At 43.1% G+C, this 24620-nt stretch overlaps 1 protein-coding gene across 1 annotated transcript in view; it reads right to left on the reverse strand.

Annotated features, from left to right (window-relative positions):
• Window positions 1–14498: 14498 nt before the first annotated feature.
• The window catches only part of LOC141096661 (vomeronasal type-2 receptor 26-like), a 311671-nt gene continuing 301549 nt past the window's right edge, over window positions 14499–24620 (reverse strand). Inside the window, exon 5 of the mRNA XM_073583374.1 lies at window positions 14499–15406. Coding sequence (XP_073439475.1) covers window positions 14499–15406 — 908 coding nt within the window. The remainder of the gene's footprint in view (window positions 15407–24620) is intronic.

Consider the following 24620-nt stretch of genomic DNA (forward strand, 5'->3'; position numbering starts at 1 on the left):
TATTGTGTACATCTTGTTAGGATACCGTGTACACCCTACATATACTGTGTACACCTTGTTAGGATACTGTGTACACCCTACATATATTGTGTACACCTTGTTAGGATACCGTGTACGCCCTACATATATTGTGTACACCTTGTTAGGATACTGTGTACGCCCTACATATACTGTGTACACCTTGTTTGAATACCGTGTACGCTCTACATATATTGTGTACACCTTGTTAGGATACTGTGTACGTCCTACATATATTGTGTACACCTTGTTAGGATACTGTGTACGCCCTACATATATTGTGTGCACCTTGTTATGATACTGTGTACGCCCTACATATATTGTGTACACCTTGTTAGGATACCGTGTATGCCCTACATATTTTGTGTACACCTTGTTAGGATACTGTGTACGCTCTACATATATTGTGTACACCTTGTTAGGATACCGTGTAAGCCCTACATATACTGTGTACACCTTGTTAGGATACTGTGTACGCTCTACATATATTGTGTACACCTTGTTTGAATACCGTGTACGCTCTACATATATTGTGTACACCTTGTTAGGATACTGTGTACGTCCTACATATACTGTGCACACCTTGTTAGGATACCGTGTAAGCCCTACATATATTGTGTACACCTTGTTAGGATACTGTGTACGCTCTACATATATTGTGTACACCTTGTTTGAATACCGTGTACGCTCTACATATATTGTGTACACCTTGTTAGGATACTGTGTACGTCCTACATATACTGTGCACACCTTGTTAGGATACCGTGTAAGCCCTACATATATTGTGTACACCTTGTTAGTATACTGTGTACGCCCTACATATATTGTGTACATCTTGTTAGGATACTGTGTACGTCCTACATATATTGTGTACACCTTGTTAGGATACCGTGTACACCCTACATATATTGTGTACACCTTGTTAGGATACCGTGTACACCCTACATATATTGTGTACACCTTGTTAGGATACCGTATTTGCCCTATATGTATTGTGTGCACCTTGTTAGGATACTGTGTCACACTACATATATTGTGTACACCTTGTTAGGATACCGTGTACGCCCTACATATATTGTGTACACCTTGTTAGGATACCGTATTTGCCCTATATGTATTGTGTGCACCTTGTTAGGATACTGTGTCACACTACATATATTGTGTACACCTTGTTAGGATACCGTGTACGCCCTACATATATTGTGTACACCTTGTTAGGATACTGTGTACGCCCTACATATATTATGTACACCTTGTTAGGATACTGTGTACGCCCTACATATATTGTGTACACCTTGTTAGGATACTGTGTACATCCTACATATATTGTGTACACCTTGTTAGGATACCGTGTATGCCCTATATGTATTGTGTGCACCTTGTTAGGATACTGTGTACACACTACATATATTGTGTACACCTTGTTAGGATACTGTGTACGCCCTACATATATTGTGTACACCTTGTTAGGATACTGTGTACGCCCTACATATATTGTGTACACCTTGTTATGATACCGTGTACGTCCTATATATATTGTGTACACCTTGTTTGAATACCGTGTATGCCCTACATATATTGTGTACACCTTGTTAGGATACTGTGTACGCCCAACATATATTATGTACACCTTGTTAGGATACTGTGTACTCCCTACATATATTGTGTACACCTTGTTAGGATACTGTGTACGCCCTACATATATTGTGTACACCTTGTTAGGATACCGTGTACACCCTACATATATTGTGTACACCTTGTTAGGATACTGTGTACGCCCTACATATATTGTGTACACCTTGTTAGGATACCGTGTACACCCTACATATATTGTGTACACCTTGTTAGGATACCGTGTACACACTGCATATATTGTGTACACCTTGTTAGGATACTGTGTACGCCCTACATATATTGTGTACACCTTGTTAGGATACCGTGTACGCCCTACATATATTGTGTACACCTTGTTAGGATACTGTGTACGCCCTACATATATTATGTACACCTTGTTAGGATACTGTGTACGCCCTACATATATTGTGTACACCTTGTTAGGATACTGTGTACGCCCTACATATATTATGTACACCTTGTTAGGATACTGTGTATGCCCTACATATATTGTGTACACCTTGTTAGGATACTGTGTACGCCCTACATATATTGTGTGCACCTTGTTAGGATACCGTGTACGCCCTACATATATTGTGTACACCTTGTTAGGATACTGTGTACGCCCTACATATATTGTGTACACCTTGTTATGATACCGTGTACGTCCTATACATATTGTGTACACCTTGTTTGAATACCGTGTATGCCCTACATATATTGTGTACACCTTGTTAGGATACTGTGTACGCCCAACATATATTATGTACACCTTGTTAGGATACTGTGTACTCCCTACATATATTGTGTACACCTTGTTAGGATACTGTGTACGCCCTACATATATTGTGTACACCTTGTTAGGATACCGTGTACACCCTACATATATTGTGTACACCTTGTTAGGATACTGTGTACGCCCTACATATATTGTGTACACCTTGTTAGGATACCGTGTACACCCTACATATATTGTGTACACCTTGTTAGGATACCGTGTACACACTACATATATTGTGTACACCTTGTTAGGATACTGTGTACGCCCTACATATATTGTGTACACCTTGTTAGGATACCGTGTACGCCCTACATATATTGTGTACACCTTGTTAGGATACTGTGTACGCCCTACATATATTATGTACACCTTGTTAGGATACTGTGTACGCCCTACATATATTGTGTACACCTTGTTAGGATACTGTGTACGCCCTACATATATTATGTACACCTTGTTAGGATACTGTGTACGCCCTACATATATTGTGTACACCTTGTTAGGATACTGTGTACGCCCTACATATATTATGTACACCTTGTTAGGATACCGTGTACGCCCTACATATATTGTGTACACCTTGTTAGGATACTGTGTACGCCCTACATATATTATGTACACCTTGTTAGGATACTGTGTACGCCCTACATATATTGTGTACACCTTGTTAGGATACTGTGTACGCCCTACATATATTGTGTGCACCTTGTTAGTATACTGTGTACGCCCTACATATATTATGTACACCTTGTTAGGATACTGTGTACGCCCTACATATATTGTGTACACCTTGTTAGGATACTGTGTACGCCCTACATATATTATGTACACCTTGTTAGGATACTGTGTACGTCCTACATATATTGTGTACACCTTGTTAGATTGCTGTGTACGCCCTACATATATTGTGTACACCTTGTTAGGATACTGTGTACGCCCTACATATATTGTGTACATCTTGTTAGGATACTGTGTACGCCCTACATATATTGTGTACACCTTGTTTGAATACCGTGTACACCCTACATGTATTGTGTACACCTTGTTAGGATACTGTGTACGCCCTACATATATTGTGTGCACCTTGTTATGATACTGTGTACGCCCTACATATATTGTGCACACCTTGTTAGGATACTGTGTACACCCTCTATATATTGTGTACACTTTGCTAGGATACTGTGTACGCCCTACATATATTGTGTACACCTTGTTTGAATACCGTGTGCGCCCTACATATATTGTGTACACCTTGTTAGGATACCGTGTACACCCTCCATATATTGTGTGCACCTTGTTATGATACTGTGTACGCCCTACATATATTGTGTACACCTTGTTTGAATACCGTGTACACCCTACATGTATTGTGTACACCTTGTTAGTATACCGTGTGCGCCCTATATATATTGTGTACACCTTGTTGGGATACCGTGTGCGCCCTATATATATTGTGTACACTTTGCTAGGATACTGTGTACTCCCTACATATATTGTGTACACCTTGTTAGGATACTGTGTACTCCCTACATATATTGTGTACACCTTGTTAGGATACCGTGTACACCCTACATATATTGTGTACAACTTGTTAGGATACTGTGTACGCCCTACATATACTGTGTACACCTTGTTAGGATACCGTGTACACCCTCCATATATTGTGTGCACCTTGTTATGATACTGTGTACGCCCTACATATATTGTGTACACCTTGTTTGAATACCGTGTACACCCTACATGTATTGTGTACACCTTGTTAGTATACCGTGTGCGCCCTATATATATTGTGTACACTTTGCTAGGATACTGTGTACTCCCTACATATATTGTGTACACCTTGTTAGGATACCGTGTACACCCTACATATACAACCCCTGGCAAAAATTATGTCATCACCTGTCTTGGAGGATGTTCATTCAGTTATTTAATTTAGTAGAAAAAAAGCAGATCACAGACATGGCACAAAACTATAGTCCTTTCAAATGGCAACTTTCTGGCTTTAAGAAACACTAAGGCTATGTGCACACGTTGCGGAACTCCTGTGGAAGTTACCGTGAGATTTCCGGAATTCCATTCCGCGTGAAGATCGCATTTTAAATTCCCGCAATTTTCCCACAGAAAAACTCGCATTTTGCAAGCATAATTAGCTTGCAGAACAGTAGCGCTTTCCAAGCAGTCTGTAGCATCGCTTGGAGAACTGATTGACAGGTTAGTCACAATCATCAAACATAGTGTTTGACGAGTGTGACCAACTGTTTACTATTGAGGCCGCCTATGCAGCGTCAGTAGTAAAAAGATCTAATGTTAAAAATAATAAAAAAAATAAAAAATCGGGTTATATTCACCTTCCGGTGTCCCGTGCAGCCTTCCTGGGCCTCAGCGATGCTCTGGATCCCAGTAATGTCTTGTGAGACCTTTGATGACGTTGCAGTCTCACGATGCTGTAGCGGTCTCTTGAGGAATAGGGACCGCTACATTATCGGGAGGCCGCGACATCATCAAAGATCCCGCAAGGCATTACTGGGAACGCAAGCATCGCTGAGGCCCGGGAAGGCTTTGCGGGACGCCGGAAGGTGAATATAACCTGATTTTTTATTTTTTATTCTATTTTTTACAGGGATATGGTACCCAGAGCTCAGAGGACAGTCTCCTCTCCTCCGGACCGTGGGTACCATCCACAAATGTTCTACTTATTTTTCGCATGGTGGGCACAGCCACATGCGGAAAGTAAGCAGAACAATGCTTTCCTATGTGGGCGGAATCACCGCGATTCCGCAAAATTAATGAGCATGCTCCGTATTTTTCCGTGATGCGATTCTACCGCGGCAAAATCCGCAGCATTAGAACAGCGTTGCGGAATCCCATAGGAATGCATGGGATGCTGGTTTTTTTGCATTTTCACAGCAAAAACGCGAGTTATAAACTGCTGCGAAAACGCAAAAAAATCAAAAACAAAATATGTTGTATTCTGTAATGGTTCCTTTTTAAAACCAAGAATAGGGGAAAAATTATGGAGTCACTCAATTCTGAGGGAAAACTAACACCTGCATCAAATTAGATCTGCTCGTTAGTTTGCATCTAAAAAGGAGTGATCACACCTTGGACAGCCGTTGCACCAAGTTGACTGACATGAATCATGGCTCCAACACGAAAGATGTCAATTGAAATAAAGGAGGGGATTATAAAACTCTTAAAAGAGGGTAAATCATCAAGCAATGTTGCAAAAGATATTGGTTGTTCACAGTCAGCTGTGTCTAAAATCTGGACAAAATACAGACAACACATCAAAGCGTCAAAATCGGAAACTTAAAGCAATATGTCTCCAAAACAGGAAATGTACAACAAAGCAAATGAGGAACGAATGGGAGGAAACTGGAGTCAACGTCTGTGACCGAACTGCAAGAAACCGCTTAAAGGAAATTGGATTTACATACAGAAAAGCTAAATGAAAGCCATCATTAACACCTAAACAGAAAAAAACAAGGTTACAATGAGCTGAGGAAAAGCAAGCATGGACTGTGGATGACTGGATGAAAGTCATATTCAGTGATGAATCGCAAATCAGCACTGAGCAATGTTATGATGTTGGAAGTTTTGTTTGGTGCCATTGCAATGAGATTTATAAAGATGACTGCATGAATAGAACACATCTCACTACCTGTGCACTTGACCCGATCCCATCCCACTTCATCCCAAACCTCACCACAGTCTTCATCCCAACTCTAACCCATCTCTTCAACCTATCACTAACAACTGGTGTTTTCCCCTCAAGCTTGAAACATGCCTCAATCAAACCTATCCACAAAAAGGCCTCTATTGACCCTTCTTCTGTATCTAGCTATCGCCCTATATCGCTTCTCCCCTATGCCTCAAAACTACTGGAATAACACATCCATTTTGAACTGTCCTCCCACCTCTCTTCTTGCTCCTTCCTTGACCGCTTACAATCTGGTTTCTGGCCACACCACTCTACTGAAACTGCCCTAACTAAGGTCACCAATGACCTATTAACTGCCAAGGCCAAGCGACACTACTCTGTCCCCATCCTCTTGGACCTGTCCTCTGCCTTTGACACAGTGGACCATTCCCTATTACTACAGACTCTCTCGTCTCTTGGTATCACAGACTTGGCCCTATCTTGGATCGCGTCATACCAACAGACCGGACATTCAGCGTCTCCCACTTGCACACCACCTCCTCACCGTACCCGATCTCCGTCAGAGTCCCGCAAGGTTCAGTCCTAGGGCCCCTGCTCTTCTCCACTTACACCTTTGGCCTCGGACAGCACATTGAATCTAACGGCTTTCAGTATCACCTCTATGCTGATGACACACATATCTACATCTCTGGACCAGACATCACCTCCCTGCTAAACAGAATCCCTCAATGTCTGACTGCTATTTCATCCCTCTTCTCTGCTAATTTCAAAAACTTAATATGGACAAAACAGAATTCATCATCTTTGCCCCATCTCACGTGACCCCCACAACGGACTCTGCAGTCCCACAAGCTCGTTACCTCGTGGTTTTCCTTGACACTGATCTCTCTTTCAAACTACATATCCAAGCATTTTCCACTTCCTGCCAACTTCAACTCAAAAACATTTCATGGATCCGTACATTCCTCAACCAAGAATCTGCAAAAACCCTTGTCCATGCCCTCATCATCTCCCGCCTTGACTACTGCAACCTCCTGCTCTGAGGCCTCCCCTCTAACACTCTTGCACCCCTCCAATCTATTCTAAACTCTGCTGCCTGACTAATCCACCTGTCCCCCCACTATTCCCTGGCCTCTCCCCTCTGTCAATCCCTGCACTGGCTTCCCATTACCAAAAGACTCCAGTTCAAAACCCTAACCATGACATACAAAGCCATCCACAACCTAAGTCCTCCATACATCTGTGACCTTGTCTCCCGGTACTTACCTGCACACATCCTCCGATCCTAAAAAGATCTCCTTCTCTACTCTACTCTTATCTCCTCCTCCCACAATCGCATTCAAGATTTCTCCCACACATCCCCCTACTCTGGAACTCTCTTCCACAACATATCAGACTCACACCTACCATGGAAACCTTCAAAAAGAATCTGAAGACCGACCTCTTCTGACAAGCCTACAACCTGCAACTGATCCACCAAACTGCTGCTTGACCAGCTCTACCCTCGCCTACTGTATCCTCACCCATCCCTTGTAGATTTTGAGCCCTCGCGGGCAGGGTCCTTTCTCATCCTTTACCAGTCGTGACTTGTATTGTTTAAGATTACTGTTCTTGTATTTATTATGTATGCCCCTCCTCACATGAAAAGCGCCATGGAATAAATGGCGCTATAATAATAAATAATAATAAAAATGCAAATTTCCACATTCATTGATGATATGGGTCTGCATGTCAGGTAAAGGCACTGGGGAGATGGCTGTCATTACATCTTCAATAAATCCACAAGTTTATGTTGATATTTTGGACACTTTTCTTATCCCATCAATTGAAAGGATGTTCAGGGATGATGAAATCATTTTTCAAGATGATAATGCGTTCTACCATAGAGCAAAAACTGTTAAAACATTCCTTGAAAAAAGACACATAATGTCATGGCCTGCAAATAGTCCGGATCTCAATCCAATTGAAAATCTTTGGTGGAAGTTGAAGAAAATGGTCCATGACAAGGCTCCAACCTGCAAAGCGGATCTGGCAACAGAAATCGGAGAAAGTTGGAGCCAGATTGATGGGGAGTACTGTGTCACACTCATTAAGTCCATGCCTCAGAGACTGCAAGCTGTTAGAAAAGCAAGAGGCGGTGCAACAAAATACTAGTGATGTGTTGGAGAGTTTTATTGTTTGTTAGTTTTTCATGATTCCATAATTTTTCCCCTCTACTTGGTTTACAAAAGTAACCATTACTGACTGCCACAATTTCTGTTCTTGATTTCTTTTACTGTTTCTTAAAGCCAGAAAGTTGCCATTTGAAATGACTTTAGTTTTGTGCCATGCTTGTGATCTACTTTTTTTCTACAAATTAAACAACTGAATGAACATACTCCAAGGCCGGTGATTCCATAATTTTTGCCAGGGGTTGTATTTATTTATTTTACTTATTTTACTAATTTATATAGCACTACTAAAGGGAATCTGTCACCTATTTTTTCGACTATAAGCTGCGGCCACCGCCATCAGGGGCTTATCTACACCATTCTGTAATGCTGTAGATAAGCCCCCGATGTAACCTGAAAGAGAAGAAAAACGAGTTTTATTATACTCACCCAGGGATGGTCCGGTCCAGCGCCTCCCATCTTCTACCGATGACGTCCTCTTCTTTGCTTCCCGTCGCGGCTCCTGCACAGGCATACTGATTTGCCCTGTTGAGGACAGAGCAGAGTCCTGAAGTGTGCAGGCGCCAGACCTCACTGACCTTTCCATGCACCTGCGCACTGCAGGATTCTGCCCTGCCCTCAAGAGCAGGGAAGCAAAGAAGAGGATGTCATTACTAGAAGATGGGAGGCACCGGACCGCGACACCCATCAGAACGGACCCGGAGCGCCTCTGGGTGAGTATAATCTAACTTGTTTTTCTTATCTTTCAGATTACATCGGGGGCTTATCTACAGCATTACAGAATGCATTACAGAATGGTGTAGATAAGCCCCTGATGGCGGTGGACGCAGCTTATAGTCTAAAAAATAGGTGACAGATTCACTTTAATTCCTCAGCGCTTTACAGACATTATTGAAAAGTGCTGTGAGTCATGCTGGCTCCGCTCCTGGCAGTCAGTTCTGGTGTTAGCTGGATACCCTTTGGCGATTACGTGCTCAGCTCCTTTGAGTGCCTAATGACATGGACGTATCCATACGCCAAAGTCATGAAGGGGTTAAACAACTGTTTGTTGCAGTGATATAATCTGACTTGCAGCACATGTAATGTAGCGGACAGCCTCTCTAATATACTCCTGTATGGCACAGAGCCGTCTCCTCTACTATTCCACACTCCCCCAGTATGGATGCCAGGCACAGGCCACACAACACTTGTCTTTTTTCATCTGCAGCTTGTCAATTCTTTCAGTGTTTTTTCTGTATTGAAATGAATGGGAAACAAAAGCTCAAGTGAAAATGCTGCAGAACGCTTTAATGACACAGATAAGACGTGCGGACTGTGCGCAGAATTTTTCCTGCCAACACTCTGGCTTTTGATGCAGAACATTCTGTAGTAAAGATAACGCTTGTGATCAGACCCTAAAGGGTTATTCTGAGAATATAATAAAGAGCATGAATTGATAAATCCTGCAGCTCCAGCCCCGGTGCTGCGGGGTCTCTGCCAGTCCTGACTCTCGGCTGCAGTGTGATTGTGTCTGTCCCTTATGTTACAGCTTTGGGGGACATATAGGACTTTTTGCCTTTCGCTGTGTTTTTCATTAGGACTTTTTTGCATTTTCGCTGCTTTCTTTTCAGTCAAATATATGAGTGAAAATGAGCAAATGAAAATTTGTCCTGGAAATTCAATTTGCGTCAAATGCATTCAATAGGAAGCGACTGTCCTCCGACTGCTCTATAACATGGTGTGTTATGCTCTGGGGCCTCCCAACCAGTGGCGGATTAAGTGGACTATGGGCCCGGGGCTGTTCATAAAACCTGGGCCCCTGTACCCCCCTTCCCACCTGAGCGCTGCGGTCCCCGTGCGGGAATTGACAGCCGTACGGACCGCAGCACTTGGTTTGCTGCGGGTCCATACGGAAAACCCGCCACCATTCCACCACATGTGGACATGGCCTAAAAAGACGTTGCACATAAGCTGTAGGCCTACGGCCAATACGCACAAAATCGCCCAACGTGATCCTGGCCATAGGGGATCCACTTTAATGTCCCCACTTTAATTTGAAGTCCCCTTACTTCATCCATTGCAGTCCCCTATCACCCACTCATTTCATCTGCAGTGCCGCTTCATCATTTGCAGCCCCTTATCCCCCTTCCATTTTATCATGTGCAGTCCCCTGCCCCCCCAACTTCATGTGCAGCCCCACTACCCCATCATCATGTGCAGTTAATTTTACCCCCATATCATGTGCAGTCCCCCTTACCCCCAATTCATCATGTGCAGCCCCACTCACCCCTCTTCATCATGTGCAGCCCCACTCACCCCCCTTCATCATGTGAAGCCCCCACTCATCCCCCCTTCATCCTGTGAAGCCCCCACTCACCCCCTTCATCCTGTACAACCCCAGTCACCCCCCCTTCATCATATACAGCCCCCAGTCACCCCCCTTCATCATATACAGGCCCCAGTCACCCCCCCTTCATCATATACAGCCCCCAGTCACCCCCCCTTCATCATATACAGGCCCCAGTCACCCCCCTTCATCATATACAGGCCCCAGTCACCCCCCCTTCATCATATACAGCCCCCAGTCACCCCCCCTTCATCATATACAGGCCCCAGTCACCCCTCCTTCATCATATACAGGCCCCAGTCACCCCCCCTTCATCATATACAGGCCCCAGTCACCCCCCCTTCATCATATACAGCCCCCAGTCACCCCCCCTTCATCATATACAGGCCCCAGTCACCCCCCCTTCATCATATACAGGCCCCAGTCACCCCCCCTTCATCATATACAGGCCCCAGTCACCCCCCTTCATCATATACAGGCCCCAGTCACCCCCCCTTCATCACATACAGCCCTCAGTCACCCCCCCTTCATCATATACAGGCCCCAGTCACCCCTCCTTCATCATATACAGGCCCCAGTCACCCCCCTTCATCATATACAGCCCCCAGTCACCCCCCTTCATCATATACAGGCCCCAGTCACCCCTCCTTCATCATATACAGGCCCCAGTCACCCCCCCTTCATCATATACAGGCCCCAGTCACCCCCCTTCATCATATACAGCCCCCAGTCACCCCCCCTTCATCATATACAGGCCCCAGTCACCCCCCTTCATCATATACAGGCCCCAGTCACCCCCCCTTCATCATATACAGGCCCCAGTCACCCCCCCTTCATCATATACAGGCCCCAGTCACCCCCCCTTCATTGTGTACAGCCCCCACTCACCCCCTCCCCCATTTAATTCATTTTATAAATAAAAAAAAATAAAAAATGTTCCCCATACTTACCTCACAGCCGGCTCGCTCCCCAGCAGCGCATCTGCTTTCAGCATCCTCCGGGACATGTCGGCGCGTGCACGATGACGTCATCGGGCACGCCCGACATCTGACCCGGAATTACAGCCAGAGCTGAGCAGCCGTCAAGGTGACGGCCGTGCACAGCTCCCGGCCCCTCATAGAATGTGATGCGGGCGGTTGTCTGCTGCCGGCGGCGTCACAGCACAGGGCACGGCCGGCCCTGTACAGGTGCTGGGGGAGCGGTCCGGGGGGCATTTGCCTCTCTGCCACCCGGCCCAGCCCGCCCCTGCCCCTGGGCCCCTGCCCCTGGGCCCCTGCCCCTGGGCCCCCAAAAAACCTTGGGCCCGGGGCAACCGCCCCATCCGCCCCTATTAAGATCCGCCATTGCTCCCAACTGCAGAGCGTAGTTACATGGATCATTCTGGAAGGGGTTAATGAATAATAAAATATCATTCTCTGCTCACCTTTGATCAGCCATGCTCCTGCAGTTCCACTCTTGTCTTCTGCTAGCTCCCAGACCTCCATTTCCCGTTTTCTCTTCGCCAGGCTGCTGCATCATCTAGGCCTCCACCAAGCCATGAGAAGCATCGCTCCATTTGTCCCATCATCCTCTTTGGCTGTATGGGGCAACACCCATTAGGCTGATATTACACAGTAGCGGGATTAAGGCCTAGTCGGCATCGGTAAACCCAGCAAAGAGTAAAGAGAAAACCAAAGCTGGGACTTATGGACTGGGTGGAGACCGAGCAAGGAGTTTTGGCATCATGGACAGATGGACGGCAAGGACAATGGGATATTTTATTGTAACAGATAAATCCAGCAAAATGACAAAATTCTGATTCACCAGGATCCAAAATTGATGGGAAATTCTGAGCAGTTTGATTACCTTAGAATAGTTCCTCAAAAATATGTTCTGTTGATACACTTACCGCTGTATGAACCACCGAAAGCAAGTGCTATAACAATAGAGCAAAGGTGCAGCCGAGAGCTGGGAAGGTAATGCGGAAAGAGCAATCACTTACCATGGCGTCACCTCCTGAGTGTTCAGGACATTATATGTATTCTTTTATTTCCCATAAGCATTAAAATCTTACTAACAAAATTGATAACGAAGACTTTTCCCCAGTTTCTGAATGTTAAGCTGGCCACATCACGGAAGAGTGTTTACACAGACGAACAAAATGTAGATTTTACTTCTTAATTTCTCCCATCCATTACGTAGATTATAGGTTGTGAAGTTTAGGCTATAATTTATTATAAGCCCAATGGAGCATTAGCAGAGATTCCCCTCTGGGGGATTTGTACTTTTTCCTCTGCGTGACGTTCAGCAATCATAAGCATGATGTTGGTAGTGTCAAGTTGCTACCTGAGGGGGAAAACGAGCATCACAGCATCCCCCAGCCTCCCCCTGGGTCACCTCCATTACCCACACCAAAAACACGGAGACTAGGGATTTCTTTTGGAATGTTATGGCCACAGCAGCCTTTATTAAACACCAAACAACAAACAGTGAATTATAAATCATATATACAATAACTTGAACACTGAGGAGTCCTTGAAGCCCCAAGATCTTGGTGAATAAACCCAAAGTGCTATGGACAAAACCCATAATGATTGCTCCCAGCCATTACCCCACTGGCTCGGGAGCACCAACACCGATATATATTGTCCACTAAACTACTCGGGGATCCGCCCACTTTGGTCAGAAACTCCCCATCCACCTTTCATCAGATCATCCCAAACATATCTTTGAACGAAGGAGACCCTAGATACTGAGTCTCCAAAACCAAATTTCCACCGACTTCAAGGACTCCCCCCTCTCGAAACCGTCATGACCCAAAATAAAAGTAACCATCAACACATACCAAAAACAAAAGGGGAGGGAGGGCAGGACTGCTTCTTGCTGGGGAGCTGGATCCAAAGAGGAGGGGGACACCCCCGCCCCTCCACTATATACTCCCCCAGCTCTCCTCCTCCCGGATACTCCCCCTGTGTACCTGACCACCCCCCCATCATGCTGGCCTCCGCCTATGCCTCCTTTGGGAGGGTGGGGAGGCTCAGCTCTGGCCATTTCTGGATTGACATATAGGGGTAAAAAGAACATGTTCCCAGAAGTTCAGAAGGTCAGAAGAACATGCCTTCTCCTGTGGGATGTAATGATAGGGAGCCCTGCTCTCAGCCCTCCTTTCTGCAGCTACTGTGGGGTATAAAAAAGATCTGAATCTCATTACAAACACTTCTTATATATTTCATTTCACAGCAGACAGTGAGGGGGAAAGTGGAGAAGAGTTGAGCTGGTTGTGATTACAAACACTTCTGCAGTTGCAGCTCTCTCCTCAATGGACTGTCAGTACAGCTGTAATTCCTCCTCCCACACTCACTGCTGAAAGATGAAAGCTAAAGATGTTTGTAATCACACTCTGCAGTAGATATTGGGCACAGATCAGGGTTGAGAGCAGGACTATCTATCATTACTTCTCATAGGAGAAAGATGTTCTTCTGACATTCTAGAGACATGTTCCTTTTTTTCCCTGCTCACTCCCAGATAACAATCTCTGATGATGCCCAGTTGGGCTCTTCATAAATTATAACCTATATTTCCAGGCTCGTATCTCCATAGTGGAGATGAGAAATTATAAGATAAAAGCTGTGTTGTGTTCAGCTCTGCAGCCGCTATTCCATGATGAGTTCGGTTTAACATGGAGAAACTGGTAAAAGATTCTCTTTAAGGAAGAAGCAGATAATTTACCAAAAACCACAGAGAAATTTCTACATTTCCCAAACTCTAATACAAATATGAGACGTCATGATAAATGCATCAATTACTGGAGATATGGGATAAGAAATGTGTAAATGTTTATTTCATGCACAGGTTGATAGAGAATCTTGCATCTTACTTTTTAATGATTTCTATGGGATTAATGTACAGAATTAGTCATTATTATCAGTGGTTCCTCATATTGTGCAGTCATTCCTTTCTTTTTCCGAGCAGCTCTGTTTTTTTATTCATTCCCGATTTAAACAAAATAATAAAGCATTTAGGGAAAAACACACAACCTAAAAGTCCAGCACTGGAAGCCATCACTGCAAATATCTCTACAGCCACCATGGTCTTCCCTCTGGTGCTCAGATAAGCCGGGATCATGGAAATCCAGACACTGATGAACACCAGCATGCTGAAGGTGATGTACTTGGCCTCATTGAAACTGTCCGGTAATGTCCTCACCAAGAAAGCCAGGACAAAGTTCACAGCTGCCAGGAGCCCCAGATAACCCAACATGGAGTAGAACCAGATATCTGAGCCTTCATTACACTGAATGAGGAGAATACCAGGATAAGACTCAGTGTCCAGATCTTGGAATGGGGGAGAAATGGACAACCAGAAAACACAGATTACAACCTGAAGGGATGAACACAACAACACTATGGTATAGGGCAGTTTCACATTCAGCCATTTTCTCCAAGTGCTTCCAGGCTTGGTGGACTTAAAAGCAACACAAACCATGACAGTCTTGGCGAGAAGTGAAGAGACGGCTACTGAGAAGAAAAATCCAAAACTGGTTTCACGTAATCTACAAGTTACATCATTGGGACGACCAAGGAAAAAAAACACAGAGAGAAAGCTGAGAAAGATGGAGACCAGGAGGAGGTAGCTCAGGTTCCGGTTATTGGCTCTCACAATGGGAGTGTCCCGGTAGGATATAAATATCCCAAATGTGAAGCCGGTCACAAGACATCCGAAGACCGAGATACAGGAGAATACAGAAGCCATTGTGTCATTCTGGTAAGAGATGAATTCCATCACTTTAGGCAGACATTGGTCTCTCTTCTCATTTGGCCATTTGTCATTTTGGCATTTCATGCAGCTCTCGCTGTCTGTAGGAAAATTTCACGAAGTGTTACTTTTATTGTGGGAAGAATAACTATCTATCTATTATCTATCTATTTATCTATTTAGCAAAAATGGAGCCGAACACTTTCCAAATAGGTGGGTGCACAGGCCTCCCGGCAAACAATCTGTATACTTGCCAAATGTACAGTGGGTACGGAAAGTATTCAGACCCCTTGAAATTTTCACTCTTTGCTTCATTGCAGCCATTTGGTAAATTCAGAAAAAGCTCTTTTTTTCCTCATTACTATACACTCTGCAACCCATCTTGACCGAAAAAAAACAAAAATGAAGAAATTATTGTAAATTTATTAAAAAAGAAAAACTGATATATCAAAGGGTCATAAGGAAGGTCTAGGAAGACTTCTGGTGGTCCCAAACTTCTTCTATTTAAGGATTTTGAAGGCCACTGTGCTCATAGGAACCTTGAGTACTGCAGGAATTCTTTTGTAACCTTGGCCAGATCTGTGCCTTGCCACAATTCTGTCTCTGAGCTCCTTGGCCAGTTTCTTTGACCTCATGATTCTCATTTGGTCTGACATGCACTGTGAGCTGTGAGGTCTTATATAGAAAGGTGTGCTCCTTTACAAATCAAGTCCTAACAGTTTAACAACACACAGCTGGACACCAATGAGGGAGTAGAACCATCTCAAGGAGGATCACAAGGAAATTGACAGCATGTGACTTAAATATGAGTATCTGAGCAAAGGGTCTGAATACTTATGACCATGTGATATTTCAGTTTTTCTTTTTTAATAAATTTGCAAAAATTTCTACATTTCTGTTTTTGTTCAGTCAAGATGGGGTGCAGAGTGCACATTAATGAGAAAAAATGAACTATTTTTAATTTACCAAATGGCTGCAATGAAGAGTGAAAAATTTTAAGGGGTCTGAATACGTTCCTTATCCACTGTATAAAGACAACAAATGGGAAGCAGCACTCCAAAAATTACTTCAAGAGTAAGGTGGATAATGCAGGATAAAGGCTCTAGGAGACGAAATGTCGCCACGCCATGTGGACCCAAGAAAGTCCACCCCACACTTTAAGTAATTTTTTGGAGTGCTGCTTCCCATTTTTTGTCTTTATCTATTTACAGTGCCTTGCAAAAGTATTCAGCCCCCTGGAACTTTTCAACCTTTTCCCACATATCATGTTTCAAACATAAAGATACCAAATGTAAATTTTTGGTGAAGAATCAACAACAAGTGGGGCACAATTGTGAAGTTGATTGAAATTTATTGGCTATTTTAAATTTTTGTGGAGATTCAAAAATTGAAAAGTGGGGCGTGCAATATTAATCGGCCCCTTTAACTTAATACTTTGCTGCGCCACCTTTTGCTGCGATTACAGCTGCAGTCGCTTGGGGTATGTCTCTATCAGTTTTTTACATCGAGAGACAGAAATTCCTGCCCATTCTTCCTTGGCTAACAGCTCCAGCTCAGTGAGGTTTGATGGAGATCGTTTGTGAACAGCAGTTTTCAGCTCTTTCCACAGATTCACGATTGCATTCAGGTCTGGACTGAGACTTGGCCATTCTAACAACTGGATAAATTTATTTGTGAACCATTCCATTATAGATTTTGCTTTATGTTTGGGATCATTGTCTTGTTGGAAGACAAATCTCTGTCCCAGTCTCAGGTCTTTTGCAGACTCCAACAGGTTCTCTTCAAGAATGGTCCTGTATTTGGCTCCATCCATCTTCCCATCATTTTAGCCATCTTCCCTATCCCTGCTGAAGAAAAGCAGCCCCAAACCATGATGCTGCCACCACTATGTTTGACAATGGGGATGGTGTGTTCAGGGGATGATCTGTGCTGCCTTTGCACCAAACATATCGATTTTGGTTTCATCTGACCAGAGCACCTTCTTCCACATGTCTCCCAGGTGGCTTGTTGCAAACTTTAAGCAACACTTTTTATGGATATCTTTGAGAAGTGGCTTGTTTCTTGCCACTCATCCATAAAGACCAGAATTGTGCAGTGTACGACTGATTGTTGTCCTATGGACAGACTGTCCCACCTCAGCTGTAGATCTCTGCAGTTCATCCAGAGTTATCATGGGGCTCTTGGCTGCATCTCTGATCAGTCTTCTCCTTGTTTGAGATAAAAGTTTAGAGGGATGGCCGGGTCTTGGTAGATTTGCAGTGGAATGAAACTCCTTCCATTTCAATATGATCGCTTGCACAGTGCTCCTTGGGATGTTTAAAGTTTTGGAAATTATTTTGTGTCCAAATCCAGCTTTAATCTTCTCCACAACAGTATCACGGACCTGCCTGTTGTGATCCTTGGTCTTCATGATGCTCTCTGTGCTTCAAACAGAACCACGAGACTATCATAGATCAGGTGCATTTATACGGAGACTTGATTACACACAGGTGGATTATATTTATCATCATTAGTCATTTAGTAACATAGCTATTAAGGTTGAAGGAAGACTTTAAGTCCATCTAGTTCAACCCATATCCTATCCTAACTTGTCCTAACATGTTGATCCAGAGGAAGGCAAAAAAACCATGTGGAAACAGTAAGCTTCACATTGGGGAAAATAATTCCTTCCCGACTCCACATACGGCAATCAGACTAGCTCCCTAGATCAACGCAATATTAAGGAAACTAGTGACTTAATTTTACCTCTATATATGTTCTCCTCATGAGCATCTATGCCTCTTTTAATGCATCCCATTATTTTATTTGCCTTTGCAGCAGCTGCCTGACACTGGCCACTAAATGTGAGTTTGTCGTCCACCCATACACCCAGGTCTTTTTCAGTGACAGTTTTACCCAGCGTTTTACAAGTAAGCACATAATTATACATCTTGTTTGTTCTATCCAAGTGCATGACCTCACATTTATCCCCATTAAAGCTCATCTGCCATTTATCAGCCCAAGCTTCTAGTTAACATAAATCTTCCTGTAACATAAAATTGTCTTCCTCTGCATTGATTACCCTGCAGAGTTTAGTGTCATCTGCAAATATTGAAATTCTACTCTCTATGCCCCCTACAGGGTCATTAATAAATATGTTAAAAAGAAGCGGGCCCAAAACTGACCCCTGTGGTACCCCACTGCTAACCGTGACCCAGTCCGAGTGTGCTCCATTAATAACCACCCTTTGTTTCCTGTCCCTGAGCCAGCTCTTAACCCAATTACATATATTTTCCCCTATCCTCATTGTTCTCATTTTATGTATCAACCTTTTGTGTGGCACCATATCAAAAGCTTTTGAAAAGTCCATGCACACCATGTCCACTGCATTCCCTTGGTCCAGTCCAGAACTTCCTTCTTCATAAAAGCTTATCAGATTAGTCTGACAGGAACGGTCCCTTGTAAAGCCATGTTGATATTGGGTCATGAGGTTATTCTTCTCCAGATACTCCAGTATAGTATCTCTTAGAAAACCCTCCACGATTTTACCCACAGTTAAGGTTTAACTTACTGGCCTATAATTTCCAAGTTCAGTTTTTGTCCCCTTTTTGAATATTGGCACCACATTTGCTACACGCCAGTACTGAGGTACAGACCATTTTATTATAGAATCTTTAAAGATTAAAAATAATGGTCTATCTATGACTGTGCTGAATTCCTGCAGTACTCGGGGGTGTATCCCATCCTGGGGATTTGTCAATTTTAGTGATTTTTAGACGCCGCCATACTTCCTGCTGGGTTAAGCAGGTGACATTTAATGGAGAATTTTTATCCCTGATCATGTTATCCATCATGGGATTTTCTTGTGTAAATACTGCTGAAAAAATGTCATTTAGCATATTGGCTTTTTCCTCATCCTCATCCACCATTTCACCCAGACTATTTTTAAGGGGGCCAACACTATCATTTTTTAGCTTCTTACTATTTATGTAGTTAAAGAATATTTTGGGATTATTTTTACTTTCTCTGGCAATGAGTCTCTCTGTCTCAATCTTTGCTGTCTTGATTTGCTTTTTACAGAATTTATTTAATTTTCTGTATTTATTTAATGCCTCATCACTACCTACTTGCTTTACTTCTCTAAATGCTTTATTTTTATCTCTTATTGCTCACCTTACAGCTCTATTTAACCATAGTGGTCTCCTATTTCTCGCAGGTTTATTCCCATACGGTATATATTGTGCACAGGTCCTATTCAGGAGGATAATATACATCTCCCATTTTCTTTGTGTATTTTTATGTCTCAGGATATCATCCCAGTTAATTGCACCAAGACCATCTCTCATCCATTGGAAATTTGCTTTCCTGAAGTTTAGTGTCCTTTGTAACCCCTCTACTACACATCTTATTAAAGGATACATGAAAACTTATCATCTTGTGACCACTTTTACCCAAGTGACCCCCAATCCTTACACTTGATATGCGGTCTGGCCTGTTGGTTAATATTAGGTCTAGCAATGCCCCCCCTTGTTGGGTCCTGAACCAGTTGTGAAAATTAATTGTCTCTCATAGTTGTCAGACACCAATCACCTTTGCTCGAACTGCAGGTTTCGGTTCTCCAATGTATTTCATGGTAGTTGAAGTCCCCCATAATAATGACTTCTCTTCGAGTCACAGCTGTAATGAATGAGTTACCGCAGGAGGCAAAAACAGAAATATTAGCTAAGTCCAGAAAACCAGAGAAGTTGGCATCTATCAGATTGCAGACCCCTGAACCTATCAGCAACAACTAGCAGTAGCCGTGGGGGGTTCCTACGGTGCCCTAGACCCCTCGATCACAGCCGGAGAACTAAATAGCCTAAAGACAGAAAGGGAAATCTAAACTGCCCCAGAGCAGACCCCAAAGCAAAAGGCAGCTCCCAAAATATAATGACGGTGAAGCAAGATGAAAAAACACTAACACAGATAGAAAGATAGGCTGAGCAAATGATGGGGCCCAAGCTAACTAAATAGGACAGGATAGAAAAGCTGTTGTCTGCAATCCGCAAAACCCTATCAATACATGAGCCAACAGATTGATAGGGAAAAAGGCCATGAAGACGCTAGGCTTCAAAAAGACTATATCAGTACTCAGGTATTTTCTGAAGACAGAGCAAAAAGACAAAAAGGAATTCAGCTCACCCCCAGCAGGGAATGGCAGAAATCCAGAAAAACAAGGCAAAACAAAACCAAAACACAAATGCAAAAAGCAGAGCAGAAAACTTAGCTTTTGAGGAGCAGGAATCAGACTGGTCGCCTAGAATCCCTCAGAGAAATCACCAGCAAGGCAGAAGAGCGTCGGCTGCCTTATATCCAGTCAGCAATTTCAGTCACCCAGTCATCATCTGCCTGCTCAGGTGCTTGGTAATCAGCCTCATTACCTTCCTTCACCAGAAGAGGGAGTTCATCAGACCTCAATGGTGAAGGGAAAATGAGCTCACAACACACAGCTTCATTTATTTGCTTTATGAGGATATTCTCTGTTGCTTCCATTATTTTTGGAGACTTATAACAAGCCCCTATCAGTTATTTACTATTTTTCCCCCCTCCCCTTACATCCACCCACAGGGACTCTACATTTTCATTAGATTCATATATATTATCACGAAGGATGGGGTTTAAGGATGATTTTACATATAACGCCTCCCCCTCGCTTATTTGTATGGTCATTTCTGAACAGACTATAGCCCTGTAAATTATTCGCCCAGTCACGGCTCTCGTCCGGCCATGTCTCAGATATCCCCACCATGTCATAATTATGTTCCAACAACATTAATTCTAATTCCTCCATTTTGTTTTGAGGCTTCTGGCATTAGTATACATGCACTTTATGTATCTCTCTGTACCTCTATTCTTTCTTAAATTATTACCTCTTCTAACCCCACCCCCCATGCCACCCCCACCCCCAGTTTCATTATTTGTGCTCAGGTCTCTATCTGCACTGTCTTTCCCTCCTATAAAAGGAGTACCCTCCCCCTGTCCCTAGTTTAAATACTCCTCAACACTGGATCATTCAGAGATCCACAATGAACTTCTGGAGTGAGTTTGCTGCACTGAAATTAAAGGGGCCGAATAATATTGCACGCCCCACTATTCAGTTTTGGACTTTCCACAAAAATTTAAAATAACCAATAAATTTCTTTCAACTTCACAATTGTGTCCCACTTGTTGATTGTTCAGCAAAAATTTACATTTGGTATCTTTATGTTTGAAGCTTGATATATGCGAGCAGAAACAAGAAACAGGGGCACAACCGAACTATTAAAGGGATCCAACCTTGACCTACACCACAGTATGCAATTAACAAAAAGTAGAAAGAAATAGCCCACAACAGGGGATCACCCGAGGCAGGACATAGCATAAACAATTCAAATTTTATTAGACACAGAAAAACAGGCAAAAAATATTAAAAACCGTCAAACATATGACACATACACAAAGCGCATAATAGAGCAAACCACCTACCGCTATTACACTCCACAATGGGAAAATGACCCTAGGTCCATGTAAACAGCCTGCCAGAGTGTGAAAAAATACACACCCTGAAATAGAAATATTTAACCATGCAAAAGGTAGAAAACACTCTGTGTAGTAAAGGTGGACAATAAATTCATAACCTGAAAGAGGTTTTGGCACTAATAACCAGAGGTCACCACAGATAGAGTTATAAAGCTCATAGTGTCTTGTCCGAATGCAGTACAGAAGAATATATTAAAGGCAAATGGTTTAAATCAACCCCTTCAGGAATACAAGTGCCACCACTTCAAAAGGTAAACGTGAAGCATGCAAATAGCCCACATAGTCTGAGCACATAAGAGAAAGAGATATAGGCTAAAATAGCCTCCTACAATAATCAGCACATGTTCACATTAGCAATATACAAAACCCATATAGAGTGGAGCAGGCAGAGTGGGAAGACCCGACGCGTGCCGCCAGACGTGTGCCTTTAATATATTCTTCTGTACTGCATTCGGACAAGACACTATGAGCTTTATAACTCTATCTGTGGTGACCTCTGGTTATTAGTGCCAAAACCTCTTTCAGGTTATGAATTTATTGTCCACCTTTACTACACAGAGTGTTTTCTACCTTTTGCATGGTTAAATATTTCTATTTCAGGGTGTGTATTTTTTCACACTCTGGCAGGCTGTTTACATGGACCTAGGGTCATTTTCCCATTGTGGAGTGTTTAGCGGTAGGTGCTATGCTCTATTATGAGCTTTGTGTAATGTGTGTATGTGTCATATGTTTGACCGTTTTTAATGTTTTTAACATTTTTTGCCTGTTTTTCTGTGTCTAATAAAATTTGAATTGTTTATGCTATCTCCTGCCTCGGGTGATCCCCCTGTATGTGGCCTATTTCTTTCTTCTTTTTGTTAATTGAAGCTTGATATATGGGAAAAGGTTGAAAAGTTCCAGGGGGCCGAATACTTTCACAAGGCACTGTATCTATCTATCTTTTAACTATTATCTTTCTATTATCTGTCTGTGAATCTAATATCTATCTTTTATCCATTTTCTATCTATTATCTATCATCTGTTATTTACCTTTCTGTCTGTCTGTGAATCTGTCTAATATCTTTCTTTCCATCAATGTTAAATACTGCCTTATAATGGCGGCATTTGTATTCCCTCTGTGGTATACTTCATCTCTCAGGCTGCAAGCTTCCCTGCTCTGAGGTCACCTTGACTTCCGGACCTGCGCAGAAGTTTCTCATGCGCTCCACGCTTGCATTCCAGCGCAGGCACCGGAATCTTTCCCTTACATCTGGGTGTAACCAGAGTAGCGGAGAAGCGCCGATTTGTTCCCGGATGATGACGTGATTTCTTGTGCCCAGTGTAAAGAGCACTACCATGACCATGTTATCTATGCCCCATAGATGTAGCACTTTAGCGAAACGGCTCTATCGGGGTTGGAGCGCACACCGGGAGTCTCCCTGCACTGAAGCACCTTCAACTACATACCTCATTATATTGCTGCTTGTGGTTTTCTGCTGCATAGCCAGTATTTGCAGGGGGCATTTATGCACACTTTATCAAAGTAAAGTTTATCAAAGAACTGGCAGTTATAACATGGATGAAATGTGACACGCATCTCTATTCTCTTCACACAGGTAACCACCTCTTTCAATCTCTGCTCTGAATCAATTCCTCCCTTCAATGTCAGCAAGCAGTTAATTCTGAATGCTCTATGTCTTTTCAACTCTGCAAGCTTATATCTGGTATATATTTATTTCAACTTACTCGGCTTGTCCCCTTTTGCTCTGAGGTCAAGAAACTTTTCAAAGTGGTTTATGATGCATGTAGGCCTGGACATTGGTTTGTCTGATAATTACCTTTACTGTGCCCTGCTGTCTTAGTTTAGTTTGATTGATTAACGAGAAGAGAGAGATAAAAAAAATCTAAGCCTTAGATTCCTATATATTCAGACCTAGCTTGGGGGAGCATTTATGCAGGGGGCATTTATGCACACTTTATCGAGGTACAGTTTATCAAAGTACTGGCAGTTATAGCATGGCAGATAGATAGGTAAGACATTTATATACATCTACCCCCTGTACATTTGGAGTACAACAAATATATACCATATGCATTTGTGTAATTTTTATCCTGGCCGCTTCATTCATACACATCCACCGCCCTGGCATTAACTCTCTACACTCCATCCATATTGGCCCCTCACTCCTTTCCTCTCTTATGTATAGCACTAACACTCTTTTCACATTGTTAAATTGCACATATCCATTCAGTCCCACCATTCAAAATAAGAGACGCTCCCACAAATCACTCAACCATCTGTTGACGCTTTCTATCCTCCTTCTCCTAGTCGCAGGAGACATTGCTCCCAACCCTGGTCCCCCATGTTATAGAAAGTCAAACCCCCCAACTGCTAAACTCAGAAACCCCTCTAATCTTATTAATATTCCCTGCATGCCTTCTGTCTCTCTTAATTGTGCCCTTTGGAATTCTCACTCAATGTGTAATAAACTCTCCTTCATTCATGACTTCTTCCTTTCTAATTCTCTTAACCTTCTGGCTCTTACTGAAACCTGGATCCAGCAGTCAGACACTACCACTGATGCTGTTCTTTCATATGGGGGATTACACTTCGCTCATACCCCAAGATCAGACAAAAGAGCAGGTGGAGGTGTTGGTCTACTCCTATCACCAAAATGTACCTTTCAGGTTATCCCTCAAGTATCCTCACTAGTTTTCCCTTCTTTTGAGGTCCATGCCGTCAGACTCTACACTCCCTTCTCCATGTGAGTGGCGGTAGTGTATCGTCCTCCTGGCCCC

Source organism: Dendrobates tinctorius, unplaced genomic scaffold (genome assembly GCF_039654945.1).
Source record: "Dendrobates tinctorius isolate UK_male_01 unplaced genomic scaffold, ASM3965494v1 ptg000077l, whole genome shotgun sequence".
Classification (NCBI taxonomy): Eukaryota; Metazoa; Chordata; class Amphibia; order Anura; family Dendrobatidae; genus Dendrobates; species Dendrobates tinctorius.